This window comes from Neodiprion lecontei, chromosome 5, assembly GCF_021901455.1.
Source record: "Neodiprion lecontei isolate iyNeoLeco1 chromosome 5, iyNeoLeco1.1, whole genome shotgun sequence".
NCBI lineage: Eukaryota > Metazoa > Arthropoda > Insecta > Hymenoptera > Diprionidae > Neodiprion > Neodiprion lecontei.
The window spans coordinates 30,790,432-30,817,328 of record NC_060264.1 but is presented as its reverse complement, the minus strand read 5'-3'; the positions used below and the strand labels follow the sequence as shown (position 1 = coordinate 30,817,328).

The 26,897-nt window shown below is 35.9% G+C and overlaps 1 protein-coding gene across 6 annotated transcripts in view; it reads right to left on the bottom strand.

The window, feature by feature from the left end:
• LOC107221919 (microphthalmia-associated transcription factor) overlaps nt 1–26,897 on the bottom strand; it is a 60,424-nt gene that overhangs the window by 27,309 nt on the left and 6,218 nt on the right. For 2 of the 6 annotated variants that reach the window (XM_046740013.1, XM_046740019.1), the window contains exons 1-3: nt 24,072–24,516; nt 12,321–12,522; nt 5,983–6,366 (exon numbers count right to left, since the gene is read on the bottom strand). In XM_046740013.1, coding sequence (XP_046595969.1) covers nt 5,983–6,366; nt 12,321–12,522; nt 24,072–24,454 — 969 coding nt within the window. In that variant the 5' untranslated portion in view covers nt 24,455–24,516. Of the gene's footprint in view, nt 1–5,982; nt 6,367–12,320; nt 12,523–24,071; nt 24,518–26,897 lie in introns of those variants that run through there. The other 4 variants (XM_046740016.1, XM_046740018.1, XM_046740015.1 and 1 more) reach the window with 3 other exon arrangements.

Sequence of the window (26,897 nt, the reverse complement as noted above, 5' to 3'; positions counted from 1 at the left end):
TTTGATACGCGAGTATCTTTGCAATTTTTCATTTGAATGAAACGAAAATGAAAAAATAGAAAAAAAAAACATCCAAACATACATAGAAACATTGTCTTTTGTTGATTATATACTATTCACGCTATACTTTCTATACTCTGGATAATTCGTAAGTGAGACACGGTCAATGATATAATTTACAACCGTTCAATGAAAATACTTTCGCAAATTATAATAGCGATAATATCATGGCGAAACGAATTTAATTGAAGTAAGAGAGAGTAAGAAAGAAAAAAAAAACCCAAAGGATCGAAAAAAATTTTTCTAATATCCGACGACATACAATGGACGCTAAGAAATGTGGATAATAATTAAAGGTCTTAATATACATATAAAAAATGTAATATTTATTAAAAAAAAATAATAATAATAATAATAGATGTACGGTATAAAATAAGGCAATAAATCCCGAGTTTATGAAAGCATCGAAACACTGATAAAACAATTTATTTTACGTATCAAAGACGCGTTAATCTCCCGCTGTACTAAATCAGATTGATGTATGACGATTGTACATAATATACGTTACATATACAAACATACATACATAATGTCATATTGCATACAATGAAACACGCAGATTACGCTGTACTACATTGTACATATACTCGTATGTACGTATGGTGCGTATGTAAAAACTCTAGCGAACGCTCTCCAGACGCTTATATATACAGCGACCCACAATCAACCGCGACGTTACGTTTGTCGAATGACTTGAGCCGTTGCCAATTCGGTGACAATGAAAATTTCTCTAATTAACATCGGTGATATGTGAAAAATAAAAAGAGAAATTATATCATTATTAAAGATGTACGCGGTTCGTGCGTGGTCCGAAACAAATTATTATTATTACTATTATTATTGTTATTTTTATTGTCACTATAGTTTTGACCGCGATATTAATTATTCATTATTAGACTTTACGGAACGCTAGTTTGCATTGCAAACCTTTAAAATCCACACTTCGTCGTGCGCCGTACGACGAATAAATTATATCGCCCACGTTGTAATAAAATTACAAATCAATTTTTGTAACTCGTACTCCGCAAGAGTATGCCTGTATAAAAATTGTCAACGAATGATGAAATAATTTCATTTCACCGTCAAGGAGTTTCTGGTATGTTCGAGGGTGAGAAAAGAACACGTTCTAAAAATAAGGAAAAAAAAAAAATTAAAAAAATCGCCGGTTGTGTTACAATTTTCATGTTTGAGAGGTTAGAAACTGTCGACAAATTGGCGAATAAGACTGTCGGTTCGAGCGACCGTTAGAAAACGTCCCAAAAATCGAACGGTCATTTGGTCGGTTATCGAATCGTTCGAATTTCAAATCCGTAAATCGATATTCTATATTCCATGTCTGTGCAGCGGGACGATTTGGAGACATTTTTTTTAGAGACACAGATTCAATATTACTGGAGAAAATGAAAGATGTTTGCCGTACTTTTTGCAGCAAAGATGTAGAATTCTGTCTTTTTTTTTTTTTTCTCGCGAGTAAATTGAAAAAGTTTAAACTATACGAAGTGATTGAGAAGAACAGACCCGCATCTTTTAAAGGGGGGGGGGGAGGGGGGGGGAAGTCTAACGACTCAGCGGGTCAATATATAGATGCGGGGAATACCCGGTTATTCAATTCTGGTCTGATATTCCTGGACGTCGAGGATCAAGAGGACGTCATCATAGTCGTGACGATTTATTGAAGAGAGGAAAAAAACGTATTTCCTAGCACAATAATAACATAATAATAACAATAAACGTAGATAAAGAATTTCTGACGAAGAGAATTTTATAATAAATTCTTCAAATCACATTACCAACAATATTCCTATAGTAGCAATCTATAAAACGAGTCGACCTTCACGTTCAAGCTATTAAACGACGAAATCTAATAATTGGCCATAAATACCTGCGAGGTAGATAAATTTAAGGTTATAGTATGAGATAAATAACAAAATCCCGTTGTAAATGTTCCATTCTGAAAAGAGTGGCGTGAAGTTTTCGATTGAAATATTACGCGCTGGATTCCCCGCATATATATTATACCTACAGGTACATATACCTATAATTCCACGTGATGGTTGAATGATATAATACGCTTCACTTTCCTCCTTGCCCTCGATGTATTAAATTAACAAATTTAGTCTACGGTCTCTAATTCTCACAGGCTAATTTTTAATCATTCGAACGTTGTTCAATTCGAACGATAACGGCCTACGATTATTTTCATCTGAATTTAAACGATATATATATATCACGATTAAAGTACATGACGAAAAACTCAATCCTAATATTTTACAAAATTTTTCGACCCAGCGTATCCGAAGTATGATTTAAAAGCTCTAAACAAAAACCCTCGATATGAAAAGTTTCAAAAAAATTGAGAAAAATCGTATGAAATATAACAAAATTTTTTGACACCTATTGGAAGATGGAGATTTCATAACTTGAAAAGACATTGACGTAGAATCTTGATCGAGATTTCATGGAATGCCCCATACATATAAAGCTGCAGAGATTGGAAGGGGGCTGAAGTGGACCGAGACGACTCACGTAAGTCATGAAGAAGAAGAAGAAGAAGAAGAAAAAGTAGAAGACGTATAAGAACACGAATAAGAAGAACGACGTAACGAGCTACAATAAACTAATTGACTCCCAATTCCGACTAGGCATAAAACGAGCCTCGGTCCTGGCCTAACTACCGGCTCAGGATCCTCCCGTTCCAAGATGATCATTAGGGTCGTGTGAAAGGTTCAAAAGTTTATTACAACCCGTGCCGGTCTCGCTGCCGTGGCGATAAACACATCCGTGTGCAGCTGCATCACGCACTGTTCAATTAACGTAACGCGCTAATCGTGCAATCCTCCTCCACTCGCTGATTAACGTTATACAAGTACGATCAAACGTTTCCATTAAACCGAAGGGCATTTAAAACTCTTTTTCGGCATTTCCCGATCACGCGACCTAACCTAACCTTCGTGAAAAAGAAAAAATTAACAATATCGCACCTAAAGAAGCCGAAACACAGTGCACGGTACGAGCGAATGAAATACATGTAGTTGTACTTCGTGTAATAGAAGCAACACGGTTAACTTTGATTCTAAGATGTGTGAATTAAGCAATTGTGTCGCAATGACGATTTTTCCATATTTAGAAGCATAAATGGCAAAATCTGAGCGAATAATGGTCCGAATGAGTTGAAATTTGGATATAACATTTGTTTTCACAAGATGTAAGTGCACGCGAAAGCTGGTTCGAATATCTCGATGGGTAAAAAAGTTTCGAATTTGAATGCACGTTGAGGTGAGGACAGGGATTACGTCGTCGATACTCGGCAAGTTTTTTGACTATTCTGACATGACCTAACCCTAACGAGGGTGTTTGGTTAGTCGGCAAGATAAATCAAGCCGAATACTCGAAACTCTGAGCATTTAGTGGTAAGAGGAGTTTCTTGTAGCCAGACGATCTATCTGCAGAAACAGAGAGAGAGAGAGAGCAGTGCCCGCTACCAGTGTGTGTGTGTGTACAGAGCTTGATGTAACTGCGAACTTCGAGTAGGTACAGATTGGCCCGTTGCTTGCATACCCTTATGCCTACATACTACTCGAGACTCGAGCATGGTTTATTTAGATATCAAATCGCCGAGCTTATACCATTCGATAAACATCTAAAACATCCAGTAAATACGCATCGACATGTATGAGGTGTACGTGAACATTGTGTGCAGAGGATACAATATCTCGATGTTGTTACAGTCATCATATATCGATGAATGGATTTTTGACCCGCGTGGCGTAGATATTCTTTATCGAAAATTTACTCTCTGTTTATGAGACTATCCAAGTTTGGGAACATTGATGATTAAAATCGAACGAGGAATTTCCTGACATGAAATCTAACAGGAAAAAGTATCGTATCGTCGGTAAATGCATTCGTTCGTTTTATGACCATAATCATGGTCGACTTTCAATTATCAATTACCGAAAATTATACGAAACTGCTGATTAATGCCTGACGTATACGATACGCCCCCTAGTCTCATTTCGCGTTCAACAGCCGAGAATGGAAACTGGTGTTTCGCTATACCGTCTCAATTATCGAAGGTGCTGAACGGTTATTGGCTCAATATTAATATCGACAGTTAACGTGTGTGCACAAGGGTGCGATTTTACCGCAAATATATCTCACTCCGAAAATACATGATACGCTCCGTTGGATGATTATTAACAATATTGGTCAAGGATTTGAGAGCGACCCCAATTACGTCGTTTCGTTTTATGAACATTCATTCGCGAAACAGCAACAAAAAAAAAAAGAAAAGAAAAAGGAACGCTAATTGTACTTCAACCTAATTGTAATTTTTCCACTACCTCGTGGATTCTAATTGTACGTTAATGCGGAGAGTTAATTAGTGTATTATAGCAAGTTTGAAATCGACATCGAAGAAACAAATTGCTCTGCATGACTGTTCAAACCTTCACGGACACGCGAATCGTGGCTACACGATCATCATTGCCATCATCATCATCATTGTGTGTTTGACTTGAATTTCTGTCCACGCGTCAAGTGGCGACGAATTTTCGTTACACTATTTATCAAAAATTAACAACTATCGGTATGAGAAGAGTTTCGTATACATTTGTACATACATGTATATATATATATATATATATATATATCTGTTTGAGAATGTAATTAGAATTTCCTCTTTACCCAAGGAATGATTAACGTCTCGTTGTTAAAAAAGATCTCGTTTCGGTAACGCTTGTTTCTTGCACGTCCATATATATATATATATATATATATATATATATATATATATATATATATATATATACATGCGTGCGTGCGTGTGTGTAATTTCGTGTTCCTCATCTGAAGAGCTTCGTGTACCGTACAAGAAATATGTGTGTGTCCGAAGACGAATCAGGTTGCCTGGAAACCGTACCAATTCTCACGTATTCTATACACACGTCGTAACCCGGGCGTCGAAGGCCGTCGTCGTGACATACCTATAATATATATATATTTTTTCAATTTATTTCCTTCGTCCATTTTGTTCCTGCTGCGACTACGTTTTTCGGTTGTAATTTCACAATTGTCAATCCCAGCCACTCAGGACTGAAGGAAATCGAATCCATGCAACGGATAAACGTGCGTGATAAACAATACAAAGGCAATGTGATTCGCAAGTGCCAATTTTTTTTCTTTTTTTTTCTTTTCCGAAAATCGAGTTTGTTTTTTTCAATCCGGAATCGTAGGACGAACCGTTTAGATACGAGAAACGCGAGAAACCGAAACATAGAACCGCCAGATTTCTCGCGATTTCAAAAATATTTCCAACTTTCTATAATATTTTGACATTTCTATAGACTTCATCTTCCTGTATTTCAAATTTCTATATGAAACATATTTTCTCGCCTTCGATTTAAATACCATAAATTCTATACCAATCAAATTTTTCCATCATTCCCAATTTTTAACCCCCACCCCAAAATAGTCATATTCCTAATCGCTTTCGTGTTTATGAAAAATTAAAATAGCTGAATGAGAAAAAAAATAATTAAGAAAAAGTGTAACCTATCACTAAAAATTATATTCCATTTGTTTTCGAGCATTTTTTACCTCACTGATGTCTCTGAAAAAAACAACGTTCTTAATCGAAACTGAATGTACGCGTAATAAAAATTACACTGTGGGGTATAATCTCGCTAAACTACGGTAAGAATATTTGTAACGATATAAAAAAAAAAAAAAAGTTTCTGGTTCCAAACGTCGATGTTCAAGTTTTCTCAAAATTGAGAAAAAAAATTCCCTAACGCACCATAATTCATCAAGGTTAAAAAAAAAAGAAAATCCCCGACTGTTCCAGACTTTCCTGGTTGAAAGTTCGAACGGGAGCCCAGCAATAATTCTCAAAAAAATGTGCAACAAGAGAAATTGACTCACCTCCGAGTTGCTCGTAGCGACGCTCGAAAGTCCGGGTGACATGGCGCCAGTGCCGATATCGGGACTAACGGCATCGGCGTGCCCCTGAGGGAGGAGAGCGGGTCCTCTGGGGTAGGAGGCGATATGGGGATGCTGTGGCTTCGGCGGGTTGTGAGGGGGGGCGCTGTGCACCATGGGGGCGGCTATGGGGGCGATGGCATGCTGAGGCGGGGGCCCCGTGTCGAGGGGTGTGACGCACCCACCACCCTCGCTGCCCTGGCTCGTCGGTATTTCGGATGCGTCGGAATCGCCGCCCCTGAAGGACTCGTGGAGGAACTGCCGGACTTGGTTCTTCTGCTTCTGGACGACGTGGTAGCGTGTCGGGTTCTCAAGCAACGTCCGTACCTGAAGAGCGAGAAATATAGAATCGAAATAAGCGCACAGAATTTGTCGTGCTTTGTATAATATAGAAACAGGATAATAAAATTATATTCTAAGATGTGAGAATTAGACAACTGTGTCGCGATGACGATTTTTCCATATTTAGAGGTATAATTAGCAAGATCTCGTTGAATAATGATCCGAATGAGTTGAAATTTGGATATAGCATTCATTTTCGTAAATTATCCGCGTAAGTGAAAGCTAGTTCGAATATCTCTGTAGGTAGAAAAGTTTCGAATTTGAGTCCGTACCTGGAGAGGGTGAAATGTAGTGCCGAATTAAGCGCACAGAATTTGTCGTGCTTTGTATAATATAGAAACAGTACAGCGAAATTATATTCTAAGATGTACGAATTAGACAATTGTGTCGCGATGACGATTTTTCCATATTTAGAGGTATAATTAGCAAGATCTCGTTGAACAATGATCCGAATGAGTTGAAATTTGGATATAGCATTCATTTTCGTAAAATATACCTGTAAGTGAAAGCTAGTTCGAATATCTCTGTAGGTAGAAAAGTTTCGAATTTGAGTCCGTACCTGGAGAGGGTGAAATATAGTGCCGAATGAAGCGCAAAGAATTTGTAGTACTTCGTATAGTACAGACACAGTACAAAAAAAATTGATTCTAAGGTGTATGAATTAGTCAACTGTGTCGTTGTGATGATTTTTCCATATTTAGAGTTATAATTAGCAAGATCTCGGTGAATAATGGTCCGAATGAGTTGAAATTTGGTTATAGCATTTATTTTCGCAAGATATACGCGTACGTGAAAGCTGATTCAAATGTCTCTGTAGTTAAAAAAAAAGTTTCGAATTTGAGTGCCCGCTGCGCGTTGGCGTGAAAAAAGCTTCTTCGATAGGCATATAACTAAGAAATAATCAGACCGATTTTGTAAAAAAATATAATCAGTTATCAAATATGAAGAATCGCGTCAATTCAGACCCAGAAGATGACGAAAATCTGTTCATTTGTTATCGAAATATCGTCGGATAAAAAATTGATTACACGCATAATCGGAGGTAATTCCCTACATCCAAAAGGCACGTTATTTTGACATAAACGAATGGATGCATCAATGTTTTAAAATTATTTATAATAATGACAATTTTTTGAAACTACAGAAACATTAATACACAAATCGTTCTCTACACCCACGTCAAGCAGACATATTTTATTTCATTAAATTCAACTTGTTTTATGATTTTTTTCTTTTTTAAATTTTCTCCTTTTCATTACGATTGTATTTGAAAATGGAGAGGAATAGAGTGAGATCGTGTCAACACAGCTGTCACATAGAAATAACGACGATAACGATACGCGGAAGTAAAAATGTATATTATAATTAACGACAAGCAGCTACATTTGGGAATAATTTCTTCTTTGCTTAACATACATTCGTTATTAACACCGTCTATTTTTATATCGAGCCTGATACACGGGTATAAATGTAATTAATTATTTATTATAACTTTTAAAATCGGCAAATACTTTCTCACCGTTTACAATCGATCGATCAACGCGGATCGCGAGTTACAGACATTGATCGTTAATTAATTATCACCGTTTTGACAACAGCTGTGATTGCTTGCTCATACCCGTGGCCTTGGACAATGTGTTACATACATACATATATTCGTATAGAATAATACACGCACGTGCATACATACATGTAAATACTCGTACTATTCGAGTCGAATAATTTGGAAAATCAACGAGAAGCTTAAAAAATAAAGAAGGAAGAAGTATGAAAAAAACAAAGTAACGGAAAGACGTGAAATTGGACGACGCTTACGCATGTAAACAAAAAGGGTAATGTAAAAATTACACACATTCGTTATTGAAATCGAGGAAATTACGCACAACCCTCGGTGATGACGCAGGTAGATGAATAACGTCGCAACGCGTACTCGCGGCTGTAATTATCTTTGCAGTCGACGCGATCATTTACAACGTTACATTATCGGTACATAGGTATATACACATGTATACGCGTGTATGATCCAAGAACACCGAAATTATTTTATCATTAACGATAGCACGTTTAATTGTTATAAATGTAGTTCCCTGTCACCTCGATCTGCGATCTAAAATCGAAATTATCGTTAAAAATGCAGACCAAGAAGCATGGAATTGAGAAAAAAAGAGAAAAAAATTCGATTTTGATAACTGATAAGATGAATGATACGCATTTTGTGCGTAGAGTAAAGGATAGCACCTAATATTGTAAAACTGAAGGAATCAAGACATTTCCAAATCGTCGTATATTCAATGTAATAACATATCAAAAACGGACTAATAGCAAACTTGATTCAATTTAATTCTAGATATTTTTTTTTTTTTTTAATGACAACCGTCCAAGCTTAAACCCCCCCCCATTACATGCGTATAATTTATAATGATTGGCGACAATGTGACAATTATTACTATTTACAAGATAACGCATATAATAGTATATCTGTACAATTATATTCAGGTATAAACTAATCGCGAGTGATCTGATAATTAAAAATCGTGTACAGTACTCAACGTTATTTGTTTTGTGTTCTTTTTAACACGCACCGATCGATGATACCGACGAAAGTTTATCAAAACCGATATAAGGTTCGTTTCCATTTTCTCAGATAAGTTTTTTCTTTTTTTTTTCTTCCCTCGTGCAATTAACGCATATCTTTACGTACATAGGTACGCACGCTAATAAGATTAAAATATTACATAATGATTAAAACCGACTGGAAAGAATACTGATTAATGATAAAATCTACGTGCGGACGTATTATACGTACGTCGAAATTTCGAAAGTTTGGAGATAAAAACAAAAAAGAAAAAAAAAAAAAAAAAAACGTAATAAGTAAAAATATCCTAAAGATAAAATAAATTATCGATAAAACATATAAGTATATATAAAAGTACGTGGAATGTTTGAATACGTAATATGCAAAGGCCCGAGTTAAAGGTAATTTGTGTGAAACAAAAACAGGAAAAACTACAACTGAGTATACGGGAAGACATTTACGAGATAGAACAAGAGTATCGAATATAATAGCACACATACACAGACACCAAAGTATAATACATGAAAGGAATATTCGTGCGCTGTAAATAATTATCTCGGCCTATTTTTCATTCGATCATGCGTGTAAAATTGAATTTAAATGGTTGACACAATGCCACGATATTTTCCACGGTTAACCGTTATGGTATAATACAGGCTTCTACGACATCGCGGATTACTTGTGAATGTCGGTACAATTATATCAATCGACTCTCGAATCGGTCGTGAGATAAAGAGAAAACAAAAAAAAAAAAAAAAAGTCACGGAAAAAATTTTGTAGATATTTATGCGTACGCGCTCTTGTCAAACTTCAAACGAACTGCGTGTCAATTTTTTCGAAGAAAATAAGAGGAAAAAAAAAAAAAAAAAGAAAAAAAAAAGAAAGAAAAGAGAAAAAACAATGTTCGAATCGAATTCGCGCCAAATTATTTACGCGATTCGTTCCGATATTGGAAATCGGTAGATATTCAGAGAGTTTGGTTTGCGAAAAAAAAAAAATAAAAAATAAAAAAAAAAAAAAGAAGCCTCAGACCTTTACACGTTCTGTAAAAAAGTTGCAAAAATTTAATTTTCACCAGCACAGAGAGGAAAAATCAACTGCCTCGAGGGTTTTTCAATCGGATCAAACCGCGTGCGTGCGCGTGTTCGTTTTTTTGTTGTTTTTTCTTTTTCTTTTTTTCATTCCTTCTCTCTTCGCCACTTTTTTCGCTTCTTCGTTCGAATAATTGTACAACATATTCTCTCGACTGAGTTTAAAAAAAAAAAAAAAAAAAAAAAACACATTGATCTTGTGGGAAAAAATATGGACGATCGCGTGAAGAAGTTGGAATCTTATGAAAAATTGACTAAAATCCGTAAACGATATAAATACGGATGTGTATATTTTTTTCCGGAGAATAAACAATGTCGGAACGAATTACTTGAGTTAAAATTCAGAATTTCTCGATGCGGATTAAATATCATCAACATATTATCCATCTCACGTTCCATCCGAAATGTAAAATTGCACTGAATGTATACGATTTTTTTTCTCACGAGAACCGAACGAACGGTGCGCTAAAAATGGAACATAGCCCCCGAAGCTAGGCGCGTTCTTTGTTTCGCCTCTTTTTGTCTCTTTAAACGAAATGACATAATTACGGAAAAAAAAAAAAAGTAAAAACAATAATAATCGACCCCGCATTATGTAGCTGTTCGGTAAACAACGGATATTCCGTGGCATTTCCAACTGCAGCCTGATTCACCGCGATTTTTTTCATTTATTACAAAAACAAGGCCACCGCATGAATATATACATATATATATACCCAGACGAAAATTTTATGTATGTACAGGTATGTATATTAGACTGTTTCGCGTTAGGACGATAAAATGTTTTTTTTTTCTTTCTCTCGCTAGAACGAGATCCAAACATTAGTTCACGACGGGGAAAAAAAATTCCACGAAGAAGCTGGGACGAAGTTGTAAACTTTTTTTAAAAACATTTTTAGCGTTATTTTAATGATATCGAATCAAGCAATGCGATAAAAAAAAAAAAAGAAAAGAAAGGAACTTGTAACGAAACAAAATTCGTAATGGTTCCCCATGTAATTTCCCGTATATACGGAATCGCATGTTTTATGTTACCGTGCACAAATATTACCTGCGTTCCGTTAATAATTCCGCGGTGTGCGAGAGGCGGTATTCCATGAAAAAGTTCCAAGCCTACAAACTCGAGTTACCAGGTGAGGATTATCACGAATCCGGCCGATAACCGCGATGCAAGAAGATGAAACGGAGGGAGAGACGCGAGTTGAACGACGTCCCAGATGCTTCCGCCATCTCTGGGCGACCGGGAGAAATAAGATGAAGACACGTGGGTGTGGCCGGTCGGTAAGGGTGGGACAAAAAGCGCGGTAAGCGCGTGATTCGCTTTCTTTTTTTTTTTTTTTTTACACGTTTGCGCGTTTCGCAACTTGCGAAATCGTTTTGCGATGGTAAAAAAGATCCCGTGGAAAAACGTCCAGTCGGAGAAGTTGGTTGGACTAGAAGACGAACGATTAACGGTCGGATTTTATCAGCATCTCAATTTCCCGGCCGGATTTATTCGGATTACGAAAATGGCGGGAAAATCGAGATGTATTTAAATACTTGAAAACGAATCTCCGCTTTTCTGTTCTTTCTGAACAAGAATTAGAACAATGAAAAGGAAAATAGTTCAACTTTCACTACTACATCTAAACGTTTCGATGTACAGAGATTAGAAAATCACAACCGAGCATTTCGAGATGGACATTTACCTCTGTGATCGATCTTGTGTCGAAGATATCTCGGGACTAAACGTACGGATATCGATGATTTTTGTCTCAATCGACGCGGCTCTTCTTAACTTGGGACTGATTAGATTTTGGATCTGATCAGTCTAGTGATTTCTATCGCCGAATAATAAAATTTTTTTTAAAATTATTCCAATAATGATATCTGGAGAACGGATCAACGGATGTTTAAAATTTTTGTCTCGATCGACGCGGTTTTTCTCAACTTGATACTGATTATTTTTCGAATTCAATCATCAGTACAGTGGTTTGAGTTATTCGAATAACGAAATTAAAAATAAAACAAACTAAAAAAACAACAACAACAATCAAATGACGATATGTCGAGAACGGATCAACGGTTTATTTTATAACTTTGACCTCAATCAACTCGGAACTAATCGGATTTAAGATTCAATCGCTTCGATATTTTTGCGAGGTTATTTGAAGAGTAAAATTTAATAAAAACAAAACATTCTCTTCGCAAAATGTTTTCCGAGCGAAAAATTCGTCAAAGTAAAATAAAAATTTTTAAATTTCTCCTTCTAATCGTCGATAATCTTTTTTTACCTGCAATACTTGCGGAGGCACGTCAACGCCGATGGTTGAAAGCGGGGTCGGCGGAACGGGTCTCGGAGCTGCTGCTACCGGCCTGGAAAATCTTTGCTGATGTTCCGCCTCCCGTCTCTCTTGTTCCTGCAGCTGTTCCCTCATCAGCTGTAACCTGAGCTGTGTCCGAGAAGTTGGTGTGGCAGTTTTAAACGTTGGAGGGCTGAAATGATACGGGAGAAATAAAGATGGCGTTTAAGTAGAGGGTTGAAATTTTTCGGCGGGAAATTCAAACTCGAACTTAAATTTTTTTTTTTTTTTTTTTTTTAATAAACCTACTCAACGACTGTCTCTAAGTAAAAACAATTAGCGGTATTAGGAATATTGCGAACTGTATCCAAGATGTGAAGATTGGCCGTCGATTTGGGGTATAATAAATGTTAAATTCCAGTGTTGAGTCGGAGCTTCAGATAAGACGACAATTTATCGTATATATATATACACACACACGATAATATTTGACCGAGTATATTCAAGTGTATTTCTAGTCACGGGGCAAAAGTAACGGAAACGTTTCAGATCACATAACAGGTGAATGAGTCTGAGATAAATCTGTGACAGCGATACTCAGCCTCTGAATAAGTATGATCTTATATTTTTCAATACCGCGTGAAAAGAGTGAAATCGAAAAAAAAATCCAAATTTCTCCTAGCGTTTAACAATTGACAATATATACATATATATATCATTATATATCAACGACCTGAAATATTCAATCATACATTGATTCTCGAGGCCGAGGAAACTGCTTTCGCAATTTCGCGCAACGAGTAAGATATTCTTGATGATAAAAAAAAAAAAAGCAGTAGAAAAAAAAAATTTACTATACTATACACCGTACCGGTCAGTGTTGAACTGCTAACGAGAAGGGGGAAGATGAGGTTTAAATAAAACGAACAAACATCGGCCGGTTTCAATTCAAAATGGACGTTCAAGTATGGAATCGAAAGGAGTAGAAGAATTTGAAAAAAAAACATCAAAAAAAAAAAAAAACAAACAAATAAGAAGAGAAAGGAATTACATTTTTTTCTATCGATTATATGTAAAAACGATAATGTGTAGTATTAAAATAAAACGTTAATATTTCAATACAGCGGAAAAGCAAGACAAATCTCTCTCTCTCTCTCTCTCTCTCTCTCTCTCTCTCTCTCTCTCTCTCTCTAGCTGTCTCTCTCCTAAAAATAGATTACGGCCTGCAACACGCAATATCGCGGTGAATCCTTGTAGGTACATAAATTATACATACCCATATACATATAAAAAAATGTGCAGAGAATTCGCGCGTTTCTTTTACATACATAAATATTTCTGCTTTCAATTAACAAGCTATTCTCGACTGCAGAGGTGTATAATACATACCTGCATTATATGTACACCAAGCATAATACAATAAAGTCGCGCGCGTCGAGCAGATAAGAAGCAGAAAAAGAAAAAAAAGAAAAGGAGAACAAGGACGAAAAGTCGAAGAAGCCGAAAGACAAATCGAGAGAGAGAGAGAGAGAGAGAGAGAGAGAGAGAGAGAGAGAGAGAGAGAGAGAGAGAGAGAGAGAGAGATTATAAAGATAAAGAGAAAAATGTTCTCCGCAATTGTTGAAATATTATTTTCAAGGCATTGTTAAATTGCCTCGATGCGTCGGATCGTTTAGGCCGAAACCGGAAATCATTGTCTTTTCCTCGCGTCACTTACTTACGGTACGTAAAAATACTGTAATGCCGATGATAAATAATGCGCGAATCGTTTCGTCGTTAATAAGTGAAAATTGATCAAATACCGGGATTAAAAGTGTCGGCGCTTAAACGAATTTTATTCTAAACGGGCGTAGCAATAACTTGCGAGTTTCGTAGCGACAAGGTGACGGAAGTAAAAAACAAAAATGATGACTAAAAAAAAAGTAAAAACACATCGCCACGTATAAGGGAAACAAGAATAATATAAAGAGATATAAAAATTTGTACAAACAAAAATCGGAATAAATGGTAAAATGTTTGAAAATTTCAAACGACGTATTTTCCTTACATGGGATGTTTGAGTAGACACAGCACAAGTTACCTCTATTTTCAACTCTTCGAACGTAACATTTTTTTTTCCTTCGCATCTTCAAATCTCTCGTCCGAACGTGTATTATAATTTCTGATAACGTCTACGTTTACAATATAAAAGCATGATGCCAGCTGTCTAATCGCGTTGTATAATGCTCAACGTATAATATACACGCGTTGTAAATTATTTGGTTAATTTACGTTATTGAGAAAATAATATTGAAGATAATAATAATAATTGCAATAAAAACAACGGGCATCTAACGATGATGTCAAACAAAAGGAACGATAAAGTATTAAAAAATAAAAAAAAAAAAAAAAAAACGATGCCGGAATATCAGTTTGCAGGGACTCAACCGTCAACTTTATATATCTTATCTTGCATGTCGCCGGGACGTCATAATATTATACGTTATTAAACGTATAACCGCAACAGTGCGTAGAGTATGAATCAACCAATCTGCATCATAATGTATTCCAAGACTTAAATATGAGACGCGATTACCAAATACGGCGAGACTGTTCATTTTTTTCATTTCTCTTCTTTCCTCTTCTTCTTTTTTTTTTTTTTTTTATATATAACACACGCTCATAGGAAGAGGATGAATTTTTTGCATCGAAATTTAGCGGGTGAGATAAAAAAAAAAAAAAAAAAAAAAATCGGATTGAAAGTAAATGAATTTTGAAATCGCATGGTTATTGTTCAAATGTATAATTAAAACACACCGGGCTTTCTACATTAGACAGAGTATCTCGACCTTTTTGTCGTACATTATTACCGACACTCGATTCACCCAAATTTTCACATACTGATGATTTTTTTTTTCCCGTTGGTAACTTCTTCCATCTCGTATGTAAGAACATCGGATAAAAATTTTCAACAAAGAAGAAGAAAACTCCTTATCCGTTGCTCTTGCAATTATTTAACCCTGCTCCAAACTCATCGGTTGTAATAATAACAATTATTATTATTATTGTTATTATTGTTATTATTGTTATTATTGTTATTACGACTATCGTCACTCGAATAACGATACCGGCGAGTGTCGGAAAAATACTTGCGATTCTTAGATAATACATTTATTGTGAGATAACCGCCTTTATGAAATGACCGATTGATTGAAAGTACTGTCGTTTCTTTTTTTTTTTTTTTTTTTTTTTTTTTTTTTGGAGGGGTTTTTTTTTCTCTCTCTCCCTCTCTCTCTCTCTCAACGACGCGTCACGACGGCACGTCGAGTCGAGGGATCATTCAGGAATAGAAAAACAAACGAAAAACCGCAAGATCTTTGGAAAAAAACTGAAAAAAAAAACCAAAACGGAAAAAACGTTTGCACCGCAAATTTTTCTTCTTCTTCCTTTTTTTCTTTTTTTTTTTTTTTTCTTCTTCTTTCATTGGACGAATTTAAAGGGGCCTTGGAACGAATTGAAATTATGCCTGTTTTTAGTTTTTTTTATTATTTCGTTTCTTCTTTTTCAAAGAAAACGAACACACTCGGAACATCCCAATTCTTAGGGCTTTGTTATACATAATCTCCCGAGTATATTAGAATTTTGTTTCGTTAAAATTAATAAAAAAATGGCGGCACGTCGCACAAAAAATGTAGCGCGATTCTAAAATATTATTCAAGCTATAAATAACAAAGTTCTAAAAACTCGGATTGCTCCAAGTGTTTTCATTTTCTTCGACAGACATTCCTTTCAACCCGTTTTATAATTATATACATATGTGTTGTATGCTAATAAAAAGATTGATACAGATATATATATATATGTGTGTGTGTGTGTGTGTGTGTGTGTGTGTGTGTGTGTGTGTGTGTGTGTGTGTGTGTGTGTGTGTGTGTGTGTGTGTGTGTGTGTGTGTGTGTGTGTGTGTGTGTGTGTGTGTGTGTGTGTGTGTGTGTGTGTGTGTGTGTATGCGAATATCGTGCAACGATAAGTGTAGAACGTAGATTAGATTTATTACCGCGTGTATAAGGAACAGTTTTAATGTGCGGCAAGCAATTAAATAAAAGTCTGCATGATGTATATATATATATATATATATATATATATATATATATATATATATATATATATATATATATATATATATATATATATCAGTTACGTCTCGTTAGTATTTTCAAATTATCATCAACCTTTCGTCGTTGTTACTTTAATTAAGAATATTTTTCTATCCAGCCAGGTATTTCCATTAATTTTCTACCCGCATGTATTTTACGCAAGGTAACTTGTCGTTAATATTGACAAAGTACGAGCGTACAATTAAATCGCTGCATCCGTTTCCCGTTAATTTTCGAACGTTTCTGAACGAGAAAAAAAAAAAAGCACGTATCGCATTTGTCAAATGGATACGGAGGATACGATAGAGACAAAATTTTCGTCGTCTTTCCCAAGAATCAAACGTATACCTAATTAAACAATTGGATACCTCTGTGTGACACATTCTTCGTTCTATGTTTCATTTTTATCTCCGTAATGCGTTTTCATCGTTCGGCAAAATTTTAACGCACCGCTATTGTCAGGTATTTCAGTGTCTGTGTCTTTGCACAATACAATATGCGAATAAAAAAAAAAAAAGAAAAAAAGAAAAAAAAACTTTGTTGTATCCCTTTCAAGAAAAATATACACGCGTGTAACTATTTCAGGCATTTGCATACAAATTAGAGGCAGAAATTATTACGCGGTGAGCGGTTGTGACGTTTTTTTAAATTTTTTCTTCAAATCTTCTCTTCTTCTCAACAATTAAAAATTATACAATAGCAGCGCGGGCGATATATGTTTTTATAAACAAACGTACTGTGTGTACAATTATCACCGATTGCATCACATATTCTTCGACTCAATATCTTGGATGCACGAAAAATTCTAAACGTGATGCCTTTTGTTTTTATTTTTTTTTTTTGGGTTCTTCATCCTAAATTTTTGTCCCAAAATTAAATTTATTCTCGTTTGCAAATTAATTGACGTACGTTTTTGTTTTTCGCAATTATTCTCAATCATTTCGCACGTTTTTATTTCGATATTTTTGTTTAATCGCCTCGAGGAAATCACGAATTTCGATTCAACTATTTGTGCGAACCGGAAAAGTATTCCTTAACATTTTTAAACATATTTATGTTTTTTTTTTTTTTTTTTTTTGTGGCTATTTTCGATAATTTACCGACAGATTTTCGACACCCGAGAGTGATTATTGCGATACGATGAAAATTATTATCGGTAGAAACAAATTGACTGAAAAAAAAAAAAAAAAATTGTGAAAATCAAAGGAATAATTCGTTTTCGAGAAAATCTCCAATTTACACATATAAAAACACGTTTTACATGAATTGTAAATTTTTGATGCCGCTGATTAGGAATCTGAAATCAGGTTTTGAAATTTCTATCAAATTTCGAATTTTCGTCCACCACGTTGAATTGTCAAAATCTAATTTCAGTCTCGTAATCAGCGACCCGAAAAACCATAGAATACTATTTTGTTATAAAAAGTTGACTTGGCTCAATAAAGAGTGACTCAAAGTATTGGTGAAAAGAACAAGGAAAAAAAGCTACGAAAGGCGTGCGAAAATTTGCATTGCAAATCGATGAGAGCAGAAAATTATTACAGTCAAGCACAAAGAATTGCAACGAACGAAATAATTCAAGGTTGAATTCTTTTCTTTCTTTCTTTCTTTCTTTCAACGATAATTTTAGCGCTTTCTTAAATTCGCCACGTACGTAGATACTGCGGATAATAATTATAATATATATATATATGTATAAAATTATGCGTAGCAGTTGCGAATATTCGAAAAAATGTTTCAACATTTCTTTCACACATTCCAATCGACTCTAAATACTTCATTCTTTTTTCCATCCAATTTTCACGAATTTGTACGTACACGAATAAACAAAGAAAAACCATCTTTCCTGATTGAGATTTGAAAAAAAAAAATGCCTTCACCCTTTTTTTTCCCTCTAATCCTTTCAAATTTCCAATTTCAGGATTCCATAACAGCAAAAATTAACAGATGATTCGGTATCGGACACTTGTCACTGAAAGTACAGATTATTTAACAATAATCAAACGTGGAAACGTTTTCACGTTTTCACGTTTCACGCCGAATATAAATGGAGGAATGAAAGAAAAAAAAATCTTCAATCTCTCGATAAGCGCGCCGTCAAGGTTTGGAGATTCTCCAAAAATTCTCAAACGTAAAAAATAGAAATACTTATTTTAACAATAACACACTCGGCGTTATATATACATAGATATATATATATACATAATACTCTTATATAAATTGTAAGGTGAAAAAATGAGACGAAAAACGTGGGTAAGTGAAGGGAAGAGGAGATGGAAAAATACTTTTTTTTTAAATTGCCAAAAAAATCGGCAATCGCGTCTTTCTCAGGGTGGAGAAAACGAATTATCCCGTTTAAATGCCGCTGAAAGATATATAATATAAAAAAAAAAAAAAAAATAAAAAAAAAAAATAAAAAAAAATAAAAAAAAAATAAAAAAAAAATAAATTTCTTCCACTCGCTCTATTTATAACACCGCGTACGCATAATATATGCTGCGTGTAACGTCGCGTAATGACGTCCGCAGCATGCTGCAGCGGCGTGCATGCAGCGCGTATTCCAAATTGCCCGCAGTCATTTCGACGAAAAAATCCAGGTGCCGTTTTACGTATGCATGGACGATAAACGGAAACAACGACACGCCGGGTGTTCGGAGAACAAGTTTAATGCGAAATATTATTTTCCAAAAAACGACGAGGGAGAGTTTTTTTTTTTCCCCATTATTATTATTATTGTTGTTGTTGCTGTTGTTGTTGTTGTTGTTGTTGTTGTTGTTATTATTATTTCCGTCGACCACATTCGAATGGGAACAATTCGATTTTATTTCCTCAACGTGTCACAGATGCCGAAGAATTGTTAGAATTTTCAATAAAAGATAGTTCGATGACGTCATGTGACACTGGCCAATGGGGGACAAGCGTAACAGTGGTTCTCATATATATATATATATATTGTAAATAAAGCATCGGTAATAACGAAGCGAAGATGAGGAAAAATAGGGAAGGAGATTATTCATAGCTGTTATTATTCTATGAATATATGTGTATACAATATACATATACATGTATATATATTAGACTGGGCCAAAAAAATTGACTGTTTTTTTTTTTTGAAAAATATATTGAGAATATCATTCAGTATGACAAAAAAAAAAAATTCATGAAATTTTAAGCCCTTAATATTAACTTTAAGAGGTCTATCATCGCTATTTTTGATTTTTAGTAATAATTTGATGTTTTACGTCAGAACTGTCGAAATATTGAAGTGAAAAAATTTATGTTCACTTATGCCTTTATAAATTTAAATTCCCTACAAAAAAGGTCAGATTATAGATTTTTGTCAGACAAGCCGTTTCCGAGTAATTAAGCTTAATAAATTGATATAATTTCTCGATTAATTCTTAAAGTTAATATTAAGGGCTTAAAATTTCATGAAATTTTTTTTTTGCCATACTGAATGATATTCTCAATATATTTTTCAAAAAAAAAAAAATAGTCAATTTTTTTGGCCCAGTCTAATATATATATATATATATATGAAACTATTCTCGCAGGTAACGAAGCAGCAAAAAATCGCGGGACGGAGGCGGAAAACACGCAGAGCTTATTGTCAAATGTCAGGGTTTAGTTTATTTTTACAATCGCATCTATCTCATTAACGAAACGACGAGACATATAACCCAACCACCACCCTTCCGTCAGCCAAGTGTTCGAATTTTCAACTCGATAATAAGCCTTTTTTTCCACATTATTCCTTCAGCATCGACAAGATGTGAAAGACAAATCCACACAGCTATCCAAATACCGGGGATTGAAAATTTTTCAGTGAAACTTCAGCGCTGTTTAGAACTTTGTTCTAATTTGTTCCGATATTTGCTTCGTTTATTTATTTACTTGTTTTTTTATTATTTTTTTTTTTTTTACTGTCAGGAAAAAATATAAAAATTTAAAGAGAAAGATCAAATCAAGCTGCAATAAAATTTCAAGCACGTTCCAATCGAGTAGTTCCAACATAAGATTCTCGGGATTTATTTGCACGCCTATTCTTCCTCGTATCGATATTTTCTCCGGTCGTTTAAGCCGTTCGGTAAAAAACCTGCAGAGACTAACCGCATGCATTTTACATTGGAATGAGAAGAAACAGAAACGCGCAGTTAAGACAGATGAAAATTGTAACGTTATATACTGTAGTCAACCGGTTCTGAGAAAGACTGTTATAAATCACCCGATGAGAAGTGTCTTCATTTCCATTTCAAATAGACGGAAATTCCATGCAGTATGAAATCCGCAACTTAATGATATATATTTATAACTGCGATTATATATTGACCGTATAGTTCATTTCCGTTGGAGAATTACAACGAAACTCGAGCAATTTGTTACTGAACTGTGAACAATTGATCGACGGGTTTGATTTGTTCAAAAATTATCGGTGAAAAACAAATGGCGTGAAAAGTTCTTTTCAAAAGTAGGAAAAAATTGACCTATAACTTATCCGGAAGTATTTCAAACCAATAATTAGATATTTCCTTTTTACACCCAAGACTGATGACAATCAAAGTCTTTATCAAGTCAGCTGCTTGTATATATATATATATAGTGCGGTGGTTTTTGGTCGTGGAGTTTATAGTATAAAAATACCCGCAAACCGCAGGTTATTTTCGTCAGGTAGCAGTTTCGCGGTACTATCTATAAGCGATCGGCTGGCCTGCGGTTAAACGCTTATACTTTAGCCAGCTGTCAAAAAATGACTCAAACGAAATCCGAAGCGAAACTAATTTCCGTGCACCGATTCGTCGCAAATTATGGTCGGGTAACGTTGGGTCGGATTAGGTTAGGCTAGGTTGGATTAGGTTAGGTTAGAAGACATTCGTTCATCTGGCACAGCTCCATATTCTAATTTAATTGAACTTCGCGTCGCTATTGAAACCTTCAAGGTTAAGGTCTGTAAATTAACGAATATAAGAAAATCTTTCTCAATTTTGCCAACAATATAAACTTTGCGTAAATCTTGTTATTTTACATAACATGATCGGTTTAACCGCGGGAAGCAAATTCATACGTAATTTACACCGTTCCAATGGGAATAAATACCTGATTCAAATATCGAGGATACAGTTTGTAAATGAAAACGGTGAAAGATAGTTCGATGACGTCATGTGACACTGGCCAATGGGGGACAAGCGTAACAGCGGTTCTCATTTCCCAGAACAAAACGACTGGCTTGCAAACATTTGAGATCCTTACCGACGCGTATAGGATGATAAAATTAGATAAAGATCGATAATGATTCTAAACAAAAATGCTGACAGTGAGAAGAGTCGATGAATATATTATCGTGACAATCGATCGAACTGCGATTTAACAACACGCCGAATTCTCTTTGGTCGAATAATAACTATACATATGCAGTATAACGAGGTACGTTCATGTGCATTAAGTGAACGACTCGCGGTCGGTATTAACCAGTTTTTACCAGTGATCAATTCCCTGACGTCATATAAGATATTGAGAGGGATCTGTCAATCCGACTGTGAAAACGATGATACGATGATCAAAACATAAGCTGCGGGATACAGATTCGAGCAAACTTATACACGCATCTGTGACAATAGGTAAATTCTACGATACGACTCGTGATACAGACACGTGCGCAGCCGAATCATAACCTAAAATACATCTGACCTTATTGAAAAGGGTTGGGGTTAGTGAATAGGAAAAGAATATAATGTAAAAACAAAATAAATAAAAATAAAAATCACCCAAGAAGAGTGTTTTCATTCAAAAATAGAAACTTCGTAACCCAACTAACGGCATCCTCGTCGTAAATCATAACCTCTAATAACAGCTCTACGTGCTGCGTTCGGGTTGAGGAGAGGCGAGAGAAGAAAGCAAGCTTCGGCAAACCTGCCAAAGAATAATGCGCGTTCTAGTGCAGTAATTGGCGATATAAATTTTCAAAACACACGTCCTGTGGGTAGATACTGAAAAATCTCTTTGTCTTTACGGGTCTTTTGTTTTTCTCTTTATATCTTGTATTAAACGTTACATCGGTCATCAGACTACCAGACGCGTAACGAGTACCGTTGTAAGAGCGAAAATAAAAAATAAAAAAATATTAACACAAACATGTCTGCCTGACGCGTTAAACGGAGAAGCAACGCTAACAAGAAATTGAAACTTCTAGGGTTTTTTTGGCTCGAATTGTGGAGCTCCTGATGTATAGTTTCATCCAACATGGATCTTCCTCGGTTCTTCGTTTACGGTAGATCAAGTAGCATTGATTTAAATTACAATAATATACCCCTTCAGGTTCGAATCTATGAGACCCTATCATTAAAAATTCATCAGTGAACAATAAAAATAAATATTCAAAACTATGTATACACCACAGGTTTAATTTGTCACGGAATTTCATCATTCGTCAAACTTCCGATACAATCGACAATAACCTGAACGAAAAGAGGCATGTTGGATGAAACTAGGTTTCACAGGCTCCAAATTTCAGGCCAATGAATGTATCTCAGAAATTTGAGTAGAAGTTTTGCACAATCTGTTCAACTGTTTCAGAAAATTGAAATCAGTCCAAAAAGAAATTTTACCAAAGAAGAATACAGATTTGCAAGTAAACGATATTCGAGCAATAAAGACTGTACAATATTTCAGAGTCCATTTAGAACTGTGCGGATAGCTCGAGGCATTCGTAATAGACGTTTGATCGCCTCGCAGTTCGGCTGCAAGAAAAATATACAAAGTGCAAAGTATACGATCCGGCCAATCCGTTTTTGTTGGGGGTAAATGGCACGGACATAATTTTGATGAAAGTAATCCCCCCCGTTTTTCCGTCTCCCTCTAACTCGATTTCACCAAATATCTGAACGTTTCGCAATCCCGTTCCTTCATAAACGATTCGCGTTACGAGAATGAAAATAGATTGATATTTCAGTTGGACAAGAAAGAGAGCAAGCAGCTCGTATAATGTAAACCGTCGCTTTGAGGCGAACAAGCGTTACTGTAACCTGGATGCTTGACTGTAGATCTTTACCTTTCGGCAAATTAAAGAGGATAATTTGAATATGAGATGGGGGATGGGTGAGAAGCTTGAAAGTTTGTAATAAGCCGGAAGTTGAAGGAAAAAAAAAAGACTAGTTATACAATTTTGTTACCGAAAGCGTTGACTACTAATTCTAAAACGAAGGAAGCATTTTTTTGTGACAAAAACGACCGTCCTTGCTACGATTAGCAGGCATCGATTGATTTATCGGCGAAATCAACTAATCTGCGTTTTTTAAATCGCGGAATTTTGTTCGATGCAGAAAAAAAAAGGATCGTTCAAATAAAATTCGACTTGATTGACGGGAGCCAAATCCTCGGAACGTCACTTAGTTTCGTCAAGTTTTCAACTTTCAAACTGTGCACCCGAGATTATAACGGGTCAATAATCGAACAACGTTGCAAACCTCGAAGTTTTTCAATGAAACCATCAACCAGTCAAAAACAAGATAGAAAGATGCAAAAAAAAAAAATAGACAAACTAACGAACATTACAGGATTTAGTTAATACGACGATAGTAGTCCGGTATGTAGATATATGCATGTAGGTTACTACCAGCCGTGCGGCCTCGTGTCCCGCAAGATGGCGTGTGCGTTACCATCGGTCGGTAAGGCAGGGTGATCAACGATAGACGGATCCATTTCAAGTATCATTCGAAGATCGTCGTCGATGCCGAGATGAACCATGACCCTAGTAGTTTTTCCGACGTCTTCGTAGTTCCCCTGACTCCTTGCCCGGAAATTTCCCGCGGCATACCGATGTCGACAATTTTCGAATGGCGGACACGAACCGCCGACCGCAGCGCCACCGAACGAATTATCCGTTCCCTGAGCAGTGATTCGCTTCTGACCGGATAGAGCCGAGTCGTTCATTCGATCGAGTCTGGCAACGAGCTCCTCAAATTCGCCGATCTGACGCGACGCCTCGTCGATCTGCATAATGACGACGGTGAACCACCACCGCCGTCCCGCATAGGGGTGTGATTTATTTTTTTATCTCTCCCCCTCCGTTACCCCCTTTCGTCTCTAATATCCCCCTCTTCACGTCTGTACCGTATGAAATTTGGTCCACAAACGCGGAAAAACGGCTATTAAAAACAAAAAAAAAACAAAAAAAAAAACCACGAGACGCGCGACGTACGTCTCCTCGAGCCCCGTTGCTACTACGTCCGGCGAAAAGGCCTGACGCATCTCGTCGAACGTCTACCTATATTGTGCCAACATTCGTGGCGCGCTCGCCGCAAACACCTTCGAACACGCCTCGTAATCTTTAACGAAGCCCACGTGTGTGCCGAAAAACCAACACGCCGGCAGCGCCGCTACTCAAAGCGATCTCCGATTCTTGACAGCGTAATTTTCTATTCTCGACTTGCGCCCCCCCCCCTCTCTCACTCTCTCTCTCTCTCTCTCTCTCTCTCTCTGTCTCTCTGTCTCTCTGTCTATCTCTTTCCGCTATTACTTCCCGTCGGCGCGACAACGGCACCTGCCGTCTTTAAATTTTCAAAATAATCTTACGTCGATAAGCGTTGATCAGGATTCATTATACCTACACAAGGTGATGGTAGCGTAACTCGCCGAGTTGTAGTTGTAAATTAACCTCTCAAGTACGCGACTATTTTTTCGATCATCGAGTACACGCTCTGGGTCTGTGAGGTCCTGTGCTTTTTTTCACGGTCTAGCATTTCAGAACTACTTTATTCCCATGAGCTTGAAAGAATTCTTAGATATTCCTCGAATATTGTAGAATCGATCCCCGTAGTTTAAACGCCACTTCAGAAATATTAAATCATTGAAAAAAGTTCCGGAAAGAAAGAAGTTTCGTGACAAGAGTTGTCGTTTTAAAAATTTTTACGTTGATTGGGCAAAAATTTGAAAGAAGTGTTCTCGAAGGGTTAAAGTGGTTAAGCGTAAGTGATGTTGCTCTGTAGTAGCGCACATTGACGAAGCTAATATCATGCAACAAAGCTGATTATACGTATTCCATTTGGGGCGAAGCACGGATTTTTATTACCTGCGATTGACTCGATATTTTTAATCCAGGAATTTTCGAAGTCGTTGATCTTGAATTTGAGCTTAAAAAGTCTGCAGAGTTTCAGACGATGGTTGAAAAAAACCATACGAAATTACTCGATTCTGATGAAACTTGATACCTAAAGATTTTTTTCATAACATTGATCACGTGTTTGAACTTAAAATTTAAAAATTACAAGAAACGAAAAGAAAAAGTCGACTAAGCTGTATTTCTGAAATTTGATTTCAAATTCGTAATCAGCGACGTCAAAAACCGTCCATTTCCAAATTTCGCGTCAATCAGAGATAAGATAAAGCGAACGAGATTAAAGTTAGTAACGTAGACGTAATGAACCGTCTAAGAAAAAAATCACCAATTCACAAATTCGCAATCGGTTTGAAGGTGTTGAGTTTTTAAATATATAATACACGTTTCGCTTTATTACGGTTTACCGGATTTCATACCACCCTAAAATTCTACAGGAATAACAATTTTCCTTGACGGTGCATCGTTACGTTAACGTTGGAAGCTTCGACCGCGTAAAAAAAAATGATGTAGGTACGTATACCCAAAATGGGTAAATAGCTAACTTCGTTGCATAATCATAGCTTCGTAAATTTGCGGGAAAGAGAAATTTCACTACCACTCGTATTACCCTCATTCTTCAAGCGCAACACAGCTGTAAAATTGCTATTCTCGAGTTAGTTTATACGCATACACATAAATTATCATCGGCGATTTAGTTTGATAAACACGAATACCGAATGGTTCATCTCATAAAAAAGGTCGGCCACCTTTCGTGAAAGTCATCGAGGTTGGTCCCAGAATCATGAAAAACTTCAAAATATTTTCAAATCCCAAATCACGTTCCGTCAAGTCGCGTATGAAGTGTTTCGAAACCAAGTTCAAAAAAATCATTTCAATCGGCACTTGCAAAAACCTTTCGAAGACACAATTGAAATCTATTGAGGAAACTTATCAAATCCATTTTAAATCTTATCAAAACAGTTAGAAACGCTCCGGAATCGGACTATGAAATTAGCAATATTCCACGAAATCATTGAAAGCGCGGGAATTTTTTTCAAACTATATACCAAGTAAAAAATCCAATAAAAATTTGCGAAACAAGTATATTGGAATTTTTAATGAAATCTTTTAAAATCCTCACAGCGTGATAAGTTTGAAATCTTGAAAACTGGTTCGGTAAAAAATTAATGAATGTTTCAATTCCCAGATGTCAGATTTGAAATATTCACATCCTACGTCAAGGAATTCCCAGTGGTATAATCTGGTAGCTATAATAATACAGATTTACATATACATTCCGTTTGATAAATTGGTCAAATCATCTTCAACGTGACGTTTAAAACT